This window comes from Tenrec ecaudatus, chromosome X (genome assembly GCF_050624435.1).
Source record: "Tenrec ecaudatus isolate mTenEca1 chromosome X, mTenEca1.hap1, whole genome shotgun sequence".
In the NCBI taxonomy this organism is placed as follows: domain Eukaryota; kingdom Metazoa; phylum Chordata; class Mammalia; order Afrosoricida; family Tenrecidae; genus Tenrec; species Tenrec ecaudatus.
In genome coordinates, this window is record NC_134548.1 from 15,464,914 (window position 1) to 15,478,116 (window position 13,203).

At 38.8% G+C, this 13,203-nt stretch overlaps 1 protein-coding gene across 5 annotated transcripts in view; it reads right to left on the bottom strand.

The window, feature by feature from the left end:
* The window catches only part of ADGRG2 (adhesion G protein-coupled receptor G2), a 120,297-nt gene that overhangs the window by 72,599 nt on the left and 34,495 nt on the right, over positions 1–13,203 (bottom strand). For all 5 annotated transcript variants that reach the window (XM_075539629.1, XM_075539628.1, XM_075539627.1 and 2 more), the window contains exon 3: positions 3,348–3,466. In XM_075539629.1, coding sequence (XP_075395744.1) covers positions 3,348–3,465 — 118 coding nt within the window. In that variant the 5' untranslated portion in view covers position 3,466. The remainder of the gene's footprint in view (positions 1–3,347; positions 3,467–13,203) is intronic.

Sequence of the window (13,203 nt, forward strand, 5' to 3'; positions counted from 1 at the left end):
GTAAATGACTTATTCTGAACAGCTCTCATTTTGATGAAGCGCTCCCCTTTTCTCTTACCTCATCTACCCCTGTGATGGGAAGAACGCCCCCGATCCCCGGAAACATGAGAATGGAGATAAAACATCCAGCCCAGGCTCGGCCACTTCCTAACCAGGGATGACCCTGCGGACATTCACTCATCAGGAAAGTCGGGAGGCTGGATTTGGGCCCTGACAATCACACAGTGATTTTTCCCCCTCGGTTCATTTATTTTTTTTGCCCTAAATTTTATTTATTTTGCTGTTGAGGACATATACAGTAATTCTATTCTTTCTACACATAAAATTTAGGGACACCAATCAGGACAAGTTCCAAGCTGTACTTAAAGCATTAGCCAAAAACAAAAGGCTCCAGGAATTAATGGAATACCAATTGAAACGTCTCAACAAGGTGATAAAGCACTTGAAGTACACATTCATCTATGCCCCCAAATTTTGAAGACAGCTACTTTTCCAACTGACTAGAAGAGGACCCACATGTGTACTCATAACAAAGAAAGATGACCCAACACAATGCACAAATTAGAGAACAATATTAATATCACATAAAGTAAGATTTTGCTGAAGATCATCTAACAACGGATGCAGCAATGCATTGACAGGGGTTCAGGTTAGATCCAGAAGAGGGCACAGAACAAGGGATATCACAGCTGCCATCAGATGGATCTTGGCTGAAAGCAGAGAATACCAGAAAGGTGTTTACTTGGTTCATTGACTATGCAAAGGAATTCCACTGTGTGGATCATAACAAACCTTGAGAATGGGACTCCCGTATCACTTCATTGTGCCCCTTTGGAACTTGTACACACATCAAGAAGCAGTTGTGTGAATAGAACACGGGGATAGTTTAAAATCAGGAAAGGTGTGAGTCAGGGTTGTATCCTTTCACCATACTTGTTCAATCTGTACACTGAGCAAATAATAAGAGAAGCTGGCTTACACGAAGAAAAGTTCAGCATCGGATTGGAGGAAGGTTTATGATGAATTTGTGATACGGATATGCAGATGAAACAACCTTGCTTGCTGAAAGTGAGGAGGACTTGAGCACTTGATGAAGATCAAGGATGGTAGCCTTAAGTATAGATAACAGCTCAATGTAAAGAGAACAAAAATCTCCACAACTGGACCAATAGGTAACATCATAATTAATGGAGAAAATATTAGAGTTATCAAGGATTTCATCTTGCTTGGATCCACAATAAATGCTCATGGAAGCAGCAACCAGACACCAAACGACCCTTTGTGTTAGGCAAATCTGATGCTCAAGACCTCTTTAAAATGTTGGAAACCCAGGATATTACTTTGAGGACCAAGGTGCGCCTGATCCAAACCATGGCATTTTTAATCGACTCATCTGTATGGAAAAATTGGATATTGAATAAGGAAGACTGAAGAAAAATCGATGCATTTGAACTATGCACTGCCAAAAGAATAAACAAATAGGCCTTGGAAGAAGTAATCAGAATGCTCCTTAGATGGAATCTACCAAGTATTCAGGGAAGATCTGTCACCAATTATACACAGACTTTTCCAGAATATAGAAAAGTCCAGCAAACCCATTCTATGAAACCAGCATAACCTTGATACCAAAGCCAGACAAAGATAGAAAACAATTGACCGATATTCCTTATGAACATAGATGCAAAAATTATCAACAAAATTCTAGCCAATAGAATCCAACAACATATAAAAAACAATTCATCATGACCCAGTGGGATTCATCCAAGGTATGAAAAGATGTTTCAACATTACAAAAACAATCAAGAACAAGAACCACTTGATTATATCAATAAATGCAGAAAAAGCCTTTGACAATATCCAACACCTATTTCTAATAAAAAAAACTCTTCAAAAAACCGGAGCTCCAGCTGCAGCAGAATAAAACAGGACCCATATCTCACTTCATGCACAAAAATCGGAATCAAGATGTAGTAGAAACCTAAATGTAAACCCCAGAGCTATCAAGATCATCAATGAGAAGATTGGGACAAACCTAAGGGCCCTATTACAGAGCATATATGGACTACCAAATATAATAAAGGAAATATACACAGTGGAAGACAAAATAGATGACTTGGACCTATTAAAAATCAAACACTTATGCACATCAAAAGACTTCATTAAAAGAGCAAAAATGAGAAGCCCTTGATTGGGAAAAAAATTTAGCAATGACATAGCAGACAAAGGACTAATTACTAAAATCTACAGAATTTTGCAACACCTCAATAAGAAAAAAACAAATAGTCCATTTAAAAGGTAGGCAAAGGACACGTATATACAATCCAAAGGATGATACTCCAATGGCTAACAAACACATGAGGAAATGCTCACAATCACTAGCAAATCAAAACAACGATGAGACATTATCTTACATTCACAATAATATGCCAATAAAAAAAAAAGCAACAGAGAACATCAAATGATGGAAAGGGTGTGAAGAGATTGGACCGCTAATACACTGCTCATGGGCTTGTAAATATGTACAACCATTGTGGAAACCAATCTGACAATACTTAAAACAACAGGGAATAGAAACACCATATGACCCAGCATTACTTCTGCTGTGCATATATCCCAAACAAATAAGGAGAGAACACAAACAGACCATGTTCGTTGCAGTATAGTTAACAATCGCAAGAAGCTGGGAATAGCCTCAAGGCCCATCCATGGAAGAACGTATAAAGTCCCCATCTATGAACAATTTGTTCTTATGACATGGCCCTGCTATGGCTGCTATAGCAAAGTGTGGTGAAGAAACAAGATGGTGCCCAGCTCTCAGAAAGAATAGTGTCTGTTGTCTTTAAGGCTTGTCTTTAAATAAGCAGTCATTTAAGTTATGTGCCAACTAAGTCTGCATGGAACAAGCACACCAGCCTGTGTCATCTAAGGATGGCAAATAGAAAAAATATCCAAATCTGAAGGAGGGAATGGTATCAGAGCTTAAATTATGAAAATTTCATTGACAGAAGGCTATGGATGACAGTGGAAGCCCAAAATCAACTCAATAGCACTGGTTAAATAATATTAACATCCCAATCAATTCCTATGTAAGATTCTTTGCATTTACTATATTCTTCTGGAAATTACATGAACAGATACTACAACTCAGTATAGCTAGTTTGTTACTGCCTTCTTCCAGAATCTGTTTTCCTTGTTTCATACGCTTTCAAAGATCCCTTTGAAAACAAAACTGCTTTATTTATCTCCCTTAGAGTCCCATACAAAAGTTAGCTTTCATGCAGTATTTTAAAAAATAAGCAAGCAGAAAAACAAACCCAAAAGAAAAAACCAACAAAACATCCACTTACCTTCCAAGGATGTAACCAGGACAACATGAAGACAAATGATGACAAGGAATATCTTGAATGTCAGTAAAAGTTCTTCAGGTTTACCAGCATGACTGTACTGCCCTCCAGAGAAGAACATCCTGGAATGAAATCAGGAGGAAACAGATAATCATAGCTGCCACAACCAAGATACAATACCCCAAAGGTTAGTTCCCCAACAAAGAAACCTGTAATCCTGCATCTTTTAAATGATTATTGCCCCAGATAATTAGCAATACAGAACACAAAACATATATTTATTATTAGAGAGTTTCCTCACAGGAACAAGGCCATGGTGGTTCCGTGGTAGAATTATCACATTCTGTGTGGGAAACCTGAGTTCAATTTCCAACCAAGGCACGTCTTTGTGCCTCCACCAACCAATGGCCAGTGGAGGCTTGTGTGCTGCCACAGAGCACATTTCAGCAGAGCTTCCAGACTAAGAAAAACTAGGAAGAGACACATGACAATCTACTTCCAAGCCCCAGCCTATGAATACCCCAAGACTCACAATCCTTAACTGATCATGGGAATGGGCCAGGACCAAGAGACATTTCATTCCATTGTGCAGGAAGTGACTGAGTCACAAGCCAACTTGACAGCAGTTAAGAACAGCAACGACCCAGCTATATTTAAATGATAAGCAAGGTAGTTCATGTGGCTTTGTGGAAAACCCAATACATGTGAAATATCAAGAGAAGAAAAATTAAAGCACAAAATAGTACATACATAATTATTATCACCATGTAAAGGTTGAATAAAGACTGCTAAGAATCAGAAATGGTTTCAGGATCTTATACATAACCCACCCCTTTTTATATCTTGGTGTTCTTGGGTAGCACAAAAAGTTAAACGTTGTCTATTAATCAAAAAGTCAGCAGTTCAAACCCACCTAGAGGCGCCTCAGGAAAAACAAAGTCCTAGTGTTCTGCTTCCAAAAAGTCAAAGCCTCCAGAAAATAGACTTCTGACTTGGGGGACAGGGCTTGGCACCTCATCAGACTTGATCGGAAAACATACATAAGGGTCAGCAGACAGACCTGGAACTATCTGTTGTTTTTGTTTGTTTGTTTGTGTTTTCCTTTTCATTTCGCTCTATGTCTATCTATATAAGCTAGGCAGGACAAACAATTCTGAGGAGAAAACGATGGGACCAGCGGTTCTGGGGGAACATGGGAAAGGAGAGGCCGTGGAGGAGAAGTGGGGAGCCAACTCACTCAGAGATAAGGGAACAAGAGTTCTAAAATTGATGGTGAGGAGGGCATATAATGCAGGGTGGGGTTTGATAAAGAGCAATGTATCTGAGAGGAAATACTGAGAGCCGAATGGAGGGTGACCAAAAGGTCAAAGTCATGAAAAGCCTATGATGTACTGTCTTATTCTGAGGCACATGGTGTCGCCAAGAGTTGGAGTCAATGGCACCTGGTCTGTTTGGAGATAGTTTTTGTTGTTAAGTTCCAACTCACAGCAACTTTCATGTACAGCAGAATTAAGCACTGCTCAGTGCTGTGCTATCCTCACAATTGCTGTTGTGTTTGAACTTAGGGTTGCATCTAATGTGTCAATCTATCTCCTTGAGGGTCTCCTCCCCCCCCACTAACCCTATACCCTATGAAGCATGATCTCCTTTTTTTCAGGGAGATCCTGCTAACAAATCCAAAGCATGTGAGAAAAAGACTTGTAGTCTCCACTTCTAAGGAGCAATCTGGCTGTACTTCTTCCAAGACAGATTTGTTCATTCTTTTGCAAGTCATGATGTATTTAATGTTCTTCCCCAACACAATAATTCAAATGCATCAATTCTCTTTCAATCTTCTTTATTCAGTGTCCAGAATTCACATGCATAAGAAGCAATTAAACATGCCATGACTAGTCCTCAAAGTGACAGCATATAAAGAAGTCTCGTGCAGCTGATGTGCCCAATGCAATACATTATGATTTGTTGACTAATACTTTCATGAGTAGTGATTGTGGATTCAAGAAAAATGAAATCCCTGACAATGTCATCTTTCTATTTATCACGATGCTTTCTGTTGGTCCAGCTGTGAGGATATTTTAGGGTTTTTGTTTGTTGGTCCAGCTGTGAGTATATTTTAGGGTTTTTGTTTGTTTCATAAATGCGTTTTTTGGGATCTCAAACTGTTCAAGGATAGATATATTGCATTCCTCTTTTATGCATATTATTTCATAGTTACTGCTTACATTTTTAGGAGTCAGGAGGACAGTCAATATTTCTTAAGAAGCAAAACTTGTATCAGAGATTAATCTAAAATCCTCATTTACCATTCATGTATTCATTCATCTAACAAGTATTTCTCGAGGCCAATATGTACCTAATAAGACGATATGAGGGTTGGAGAGAAGTTAACCAGGCGAAGTGCACGTGGTGGAGGTGGGACAAGGCCTAGAAAGAGTGTGGCATAAATAAGTGGCAACTGTTTAGCAAATATTGCAAATGAATCTGTTCCTCTTCTGGTTGAGCAGTTGATCAACATGGCCTCATGACAGTCACCATTGGACACTGAGGGAGGAATACATCAACTAGATAATATTACAGCCCATCCTTGGGCTCACACACAGTGGAGGGGCAGAGAAAGCCCACTGGACACAACCAGAGGGGAAGTGGACCGAGCAAATCAGGTTCTATGTGTTGTCAGTTGGTAGAGCTCTTTCCCAAAGGACACTTGTGAATCCAAGCACCATGGCAACCTCTGGGAACTCTAGAGGGTGTATGCGGGCGTAGCAGTGAAGACTAAGGAGCACTGAAACAAAGGTCCCAGCCCTGCCAGGTAATGTCTGGATGAGTATGAACAAGTTATTTCCAAAGGTCCAGTTGCCCTATCTAGCAGATTGTGGTCACAGTATCAAGCCAATAGTGTTTCCAAGGTGATTAAACAAGAGATACATACATGTTGGTCTCCACTGTTAATGCATTATAAACATTAGCTATTTTCTTCATTCATTCATTTAACAAAGGTCTATTTTGCATCTCATATGTCCAGGGTGGAAAGGAGCCCTGTTGTACTACTACTGACCATGGTTCAAATCCATGTCCTCAGGAGAAATATGAGGCTGTCTGCCCCTCTAAAGATTGACAGTCTCAGGAACCCTATATAGAATTGACTCAATGACATTGGGGTTTGGGGATTTTCTGTCAAGGGTGAGTCTCTGGGTAGCACACATGGTTAATGTGCTCAGTGCTAATTAAAAGGTTGTCAGTTCAAGTCCAGAAGTGGGTACCTTGAAAGACTGGTTTAGTGATCAACATCAGAAAAAGAAAATCAGTCATTGAAAATCCCATGGAACACAGTTCTACTTTGATACTAATGGGATCCTCATGGGTTGGAATTGACTTGAGTGCAACTGCACTGTGCTGTTGTTTTCATTTCAATGTTGAAAATAAGGTAGAGAAAGCATTTTAGAGGATGAGGGCATAGGAGAGATACACCATGGTTTCTCGGTCTCGTGGAAAAGCTGGCAATCTTTCAGAAGCCTGTAATTTACCAGTTCCAGAGGAGTAATTCTTTCCATGGCTATGGTGTGCTAATGTCTTGAACCAAGACACCAAGTGAGTTTTTCCCTATCAAGGGGGTTTCCAAGACTGTACAGATGTGCTTTATACAATTGATGTATGTATATGTATGAACTGTGAAAAGAATTGTATGAGCCCCAATAAATTGTTTAAAAAAGGGGGTTTCCATTTTAAAAACACATAAATGGTATGATTTACCAATTATTCAATAATATGTAAATACATTATTAAAATGTGTCCTCCCCTTCAGCCTTTTTATCTGCTCTCTGTTCATAATGACATATTATCGATCCTCCCAAATGATTCTCGCCAATGAGAATGTTCATATAGCTAGGCAAAGACAGATCAATGTCTCTCTTGAGGAAAAATGTAAGCGTCTACCTCAGCTACAGTAAACAATATTGGTGGATCACGAAGACATAGTATTAGCCAAAGAAGCCAACCGCAAAGCAATGTACATTATATCCATTTCCATCCATAGGAAGAACAAAAGCAGCAAAACTAATCGATAGTGGAAATGATCAGGAGTTTGGTTATTTTGAGGACTGGCAATAGGGAGGAATAATCAGAAATGGGCGCACGAGGGCTTCTGACATGCATATAATATTGTTTCTTGACCTGTGTGCCAGTTACATGAATGTGTTCCATTTGTGAAATCCAATGAGTTGTACACCTATAGGTATATTATAAATGTTTCAATTAACAGCTTAAAAATGAATATGTTTTTAGAAATTCTGAACTCTGTTCCTCCTCCCAAAGCATTATCAATCAAAACAAACTCTCACTTTAGTGAACCAAATTTTACCAAAAAAAAAAAAAGTGGAATGCAAATCTCTTTCTTGTACAAATGCCATAGGTTCAACTCTACATGGAACTGGTTATTTCTTTGTTGACTTAATTGTGATTTAATTCACAAGAAGTATCTGTGCAGTTTGTTTCGGGGAGGAACTCAGAACTCACCTAGCCTCAAAGCCTCAATCTTCAGATGAAGAGACCCAGTGTACTCCAAGAGACTGGGTCAAGGCCATCTGGTTGTTTAGTAAGACACCTACTCTTTCTACCAGGCCACTGTGTCAATCTCCTGAGAATTTGTCTCGTAGGGAAACTGTTTTGAGCCCATCAGATGGAATGAATCAACAAATTAACCATGTGATTATACAACTTCATCATTTCTGCTGACTCATTCTTGAGCTTTGCCAACTCCTAGGGCAGGACCTAAGTGCTGTGCAAGATACGGTCAACGTTAAATTAATCATGGTACATAATGATGGGTTATTATGTGCTTGGATATAGGCCTCTGATAAAAATAAACTGTGCCTTTGCACTGAAGAGAGCATGTATTCAACTCCCAAAAGAGAACAGGAAAGGCTAGAAGGAAGGAAAATCAATTCCAACAGTCATTTTTAAAAGAGCATTTGACTCAAAAAGAACTTACTGTAGATGGGTCACCTCGTAACTCACTATAGAATGGACACCTCTGAAAAGCCTACTTTTAATTGTCAGTTTTGGAATGATCTTCCTCCAGGCTAAATATGTATTTGCTAACGGAAGAAACATTGTGGTATTTGAAGCATGTAGCTCCTATTGCCTTCTGAGTAAACTAGGGAACACCTTGCTAGCTCATAAAGACTCTAGTGTCACTGATCAAAAAAGAAAAATGTGTGGGTTTTGAAAACATAAAAGTAGTTTTTCACTTTTAAACTGGGACATTCATTGTCTGGGGAAGGCTAGGTTCGTTCAAAGCTACTTAGGTAATCATCAAAGATGATTTGAAGCGCCACCACCTCTCAGCTAATTGTCAAGGTGCAAAAGATGGCTGTTGAGATAGCATCCTTTACAGAGAAAGCTATTTTCTAGCATTTAAACAAAACAATCTATACCTTGACACTAGACAACCATGTATAAAGGTTATCCCAGATTCACCTTGTCCCATGGCCACATTTTATGGTTGTCAACTCTAATGTAAATGGCAACTCTGAGGATGTGCAGACCACGGGCTACATAACTATTCCATGGCTCAGACTTGGACCACTCTGCAAAATTGTTCTAAAGCTCTTCAATGTCAGAAAATACTATCAGTATAATTTTTTAAAAGGGCAAATTTTGATGGTAATAAATGATAAACATAACTAGATATTTTTCATCTAGATAAGGAACAATTAAAGAATCAAGATTTAAAAGGGGTGGTGAGATCGTTTGATACACTGTAGGCAGTGGTCTAGGTTTAGACTATTCTCTGGTTAACTGGTCGTGTTTGATTATACCATGGTTGCTATGATATATGCAACGATCAATATGTTTTACGTGAGTAATAACCAAGTGTCCTGGAAAGGTCTGTGTCTTTGAGATATTTACATTGAGTATTAGCTAACAAGACTAGCGCAAGAGGAAGTTAGAAAGGGAGGTGCCGGAGAGATTCTCAGTTCGGATAAAGCAAGAACAAAAGGTGAAAAAGCAATTGACTTGAATCGTTCAACTGTCAAAGAAATCAGATAATCTCAGGGTTGTTTTCTTAAGATCCTCTGGTTATTTGGATAACTAATTTTTTTTTAAAAAAAAGAACCAGGAAACATAAAGGATAAAGAAGCAAAGATCTCCAGAGAAGATCATTATGACTCAACGTAGTAGTGGAGGGGAAATATTTACAATATAATCAATCAATTCAAGCCTTGAAGACCCCAGACGCTATCTCTTTTGATTGCTGGGCACCATCAGCTTTCTTCACCACATTTGCTTATGCACCCATTTGTCTTCAGTGATCGTATCGGGGCGGTGAGCACACAACGATATGATATTTGTTCTTTGATGTCTGATAACTGATCCCTTCAGCACTTTGTGATCACACAGCTGAATACCGTAGGTTCTTAATCATATGCTACCCCTTGAATCATTCAATATTTTGCTCCTCTAATCCTTCAACATTGCAACTGGAGTTTTTTTCCTTCAGTTCTTAAAGGTTGAGAAGTGATTCTGCTATTCCTATTTGGGTTTCTAAATTCAGGTTTTTTCAAATACACCTGGAATATTTTTTTAATTGGCTGGGGTATAAAAAACTCACAACTTTTGACAGAATTGGAAAAGACAAATTGACAACACAATTAGGTTGGAATAGCAAAATGGTAATTTTTCTAAACAACGTATGTATGTGTCAAAGAAAAAAATGTACTTTGAAAATTATTTTGACATGAATAATAATAAGAGCATAACATTTTAAGATGGGTGGTCTATAGCTAAAGAGCTTTTAGGGTGAATTTTTATGTTCAAAACAGACATGTTAGGAAGAGGATAAGGTATAAAATTAATGAGTTAAGCTCAATGTCAAGAAATTTTAAAAACAAACAACACAAAAAACAGAAAAATGAATAAAAAATAAGAAGCAACTAATGAAAAGCCAAAAAATGACATTGAAATAAAAGACATTAAATACAGATTATCAACACCACCAAAGTTGTTCTTTGAGAAAACAATTCTGGGAAAATCAAGAGACAGAGAATTTCCTTGAGCTACAACCAGTAGAGAACAACCAATGGGAAGACTGACAAATACAGTGTAATTGCAAATGATGTACATATAAAAGATAATAGTATCTTAAGGTCAACTGTATTCAATAATTTTGGAAATTTGGATTAAAATGGGCAAATCCTGGTGGGGGGAGGGACAAAAAACTTACCAAGAAGAAATAAAAAAGGAATAGTAAGCCTGAGTAGAAAAATAGTCATTAAAAGGTTCACATTTTCCCACAAGGAAAACCTCCAGCCCCAGATGTTTTCACTGATGGTTCCATCAACTATTCAAGAAACAAGAATTCCAGTCTCATAAGAACCCAGAAACTAGATCAAGAGTGCACATGCCACCTCATTTGTACAGGCTAGCATACATAACCCTCGATGCCCAAACCTGATGAAGGAAGTCCTCACATTTTCACCTCTTATATAAATCAAGTGAGCCTACAGGCATGCCCACAGTTCTCGCCAATACTCACAGAACGAGCCTAGCAGCAATGTCAAATCTTGTAAATTGAGGTTATGTGTGTGAACATCGGACAAAAGGAACCATTCCAAACTCCAGCAACAACATTTTTTCAAGATAAGGTCATCACGAACTAAAGCCAGCACTGCTGTAGTAAGAGAAACAGCATCCCAGATGCCAAAAACCACGTCTCCAAGATGACAGCAACTGGGTTAACTGGTAAACGCTGAATACGAACGCTAAAGGGCACATGCACTGAAAGGAAAGCCAATAATGAACTACACCATGCTTACATCTCTAGAATCTAATGGAAGACAAATGATTTGCTTGGTATTTATAGTACAAAATAATTTTCCTAAAAAGCATAGAAGTAAACACTTTCTAATTAAAAAAAGAGCCTTATTCAATAAGACACTTGTGCAAGAGTAGGGAAAAAATTATGCACTTAGCAAAAAAATAAACTCACTACTATCACATTGAATTGATGCTGACTCGTGGCAACCCTATAGGGCAGCGTAGAATTGCCCCTGTGGGTTTCTGAGACTGTGACTGTTTATGGGAATAGAAGAAGCATATAAACACACAAGAATATCATGCATGGTGTCAGATTTTATCCTCTTTTTTTCTCATCCTCAAATGTCTCCACTCTCCTGCCTGCACTCTATCACACCCTTGACTGCCTACTCACGAATTGCAAGGCAAAGTGACAACCTACTTCATCTCTCTCCTCTCACTCTTCAGGCTCCTCTCCCAGTTCTTAGAAGGTATTCAATATGCACATGAGCAGAATAGGATCTGGTTCAAGAGCATGTATGGTAGAGCCATCTGCCTGCCTTCAAAACCCCCACCATGACAGTCTAACCCTGTGCTAGTTCCTCAAGCTTTCTGGACCATGAATTATTCACCTAAAAATAGAGGCAATGATAAAATACACCTCATAGAACCTTAAATATATCCCATCTCAAGACCATGTCACGAATGGATTGGACCCACTGAACATTAGCGACCGAACATCAGATGAACTGTGCGAAGACACCAAGGCCATCATCAAGGAAGAAAGCAAAAGGTCACTAAAAAGACAAACTAACTGTGGTTCTTTCTACCAAATTGGATGTCAGATGAGGCTCTGACCTTGCTCTTGAAAATAGAGTAGCTAAAGTGCATAAAAAATGAAGTAAAAGCGCTAAACAAGATTTCAAAGGGTAGCTGGAAAAGACAAAAGAAAGTATGATAATGAAATATGCAAAGACCTGGAGTTTAAAAACCAAAGGGAAGAACCCACTTGGCATTTTTCAAGCTGAAAGAACTGAAGAAAAACATCCAAACCTGAAATGCAATATTGAAGGATTCTATGGGCAAAATACTGAAGGCTGTTAACCAAACATTCACTGCTATCAAGTCAATTCTGAGGCATGGTGACCCTATAGGGCAGAGCAGAACTGCCCCTTTGGGTTTCCAACATTGTACTTTACGGGAGTAAAAAGCCTTATCTCTCTCGCTCACGGAGCCTCCAGCTGGTGGTTTCAAACAGTCCAAAGTATAACCCACTACACCATCAAGTGGAAGGAATATACAGAGTCACGGTACCAGAAAGAATAGGTTGTCCTTTCAACAGAAAAGTGGGTGAAGGGAGATGTCCGACAGTGTAAGATATGACAAAACAATAATAATTGATAAATTATCAAGGGTTCATGAGGGAGGGGGTAGTGGGAAGGGAGGGGGAAATGGGGAGCTGATATCAAGGGCTCAAGTAGAAAGCAAATGTTTTGAGAATGATGATGGCAACAAAAAATGTACAAATGTGCTTGACACAATGGATGTATAGATGTATGGACAAAGATAAGAATTGTATGAACCCCCTATAAAATGATTTTAAAAAGAAAGAAAGAAAACCCACAAAAAAAGAATAGGTTGTCCTTTAATAATTTCAGGTGGTAGCATATGATCACGATCTAAAGGTACTGGAGAAAAAAACCCCAAGTTGCATTGATGGCATTGGGGAATAAAAGGGGGGGGGGCGGCTTCAAGAAATGACTTCAGCACCTAGTGGCAACTACACCCCAGAGAGTTCTTTAGGAATTACATGAGGTCCTATCACAAAGGTCTTGGTATCATCAAGAAGTTTTTTTTCACTGCCATTAAGTTAGCAGCAGACTCATAACAACCACACACAACATGGAACAAAATGCTTCCAGTCTTGAGGCATCTTCATTATTGCATACTTCCAACCATTTTGAGCCATATGATTTTCTTTGCCTGGTTTTCAAATGAAAAATCTCTGGGCCTTTCTTTCTAGTCCATCTTAGTGTAAAAGCTCCCCCAGAAAACTGCTCAGCAT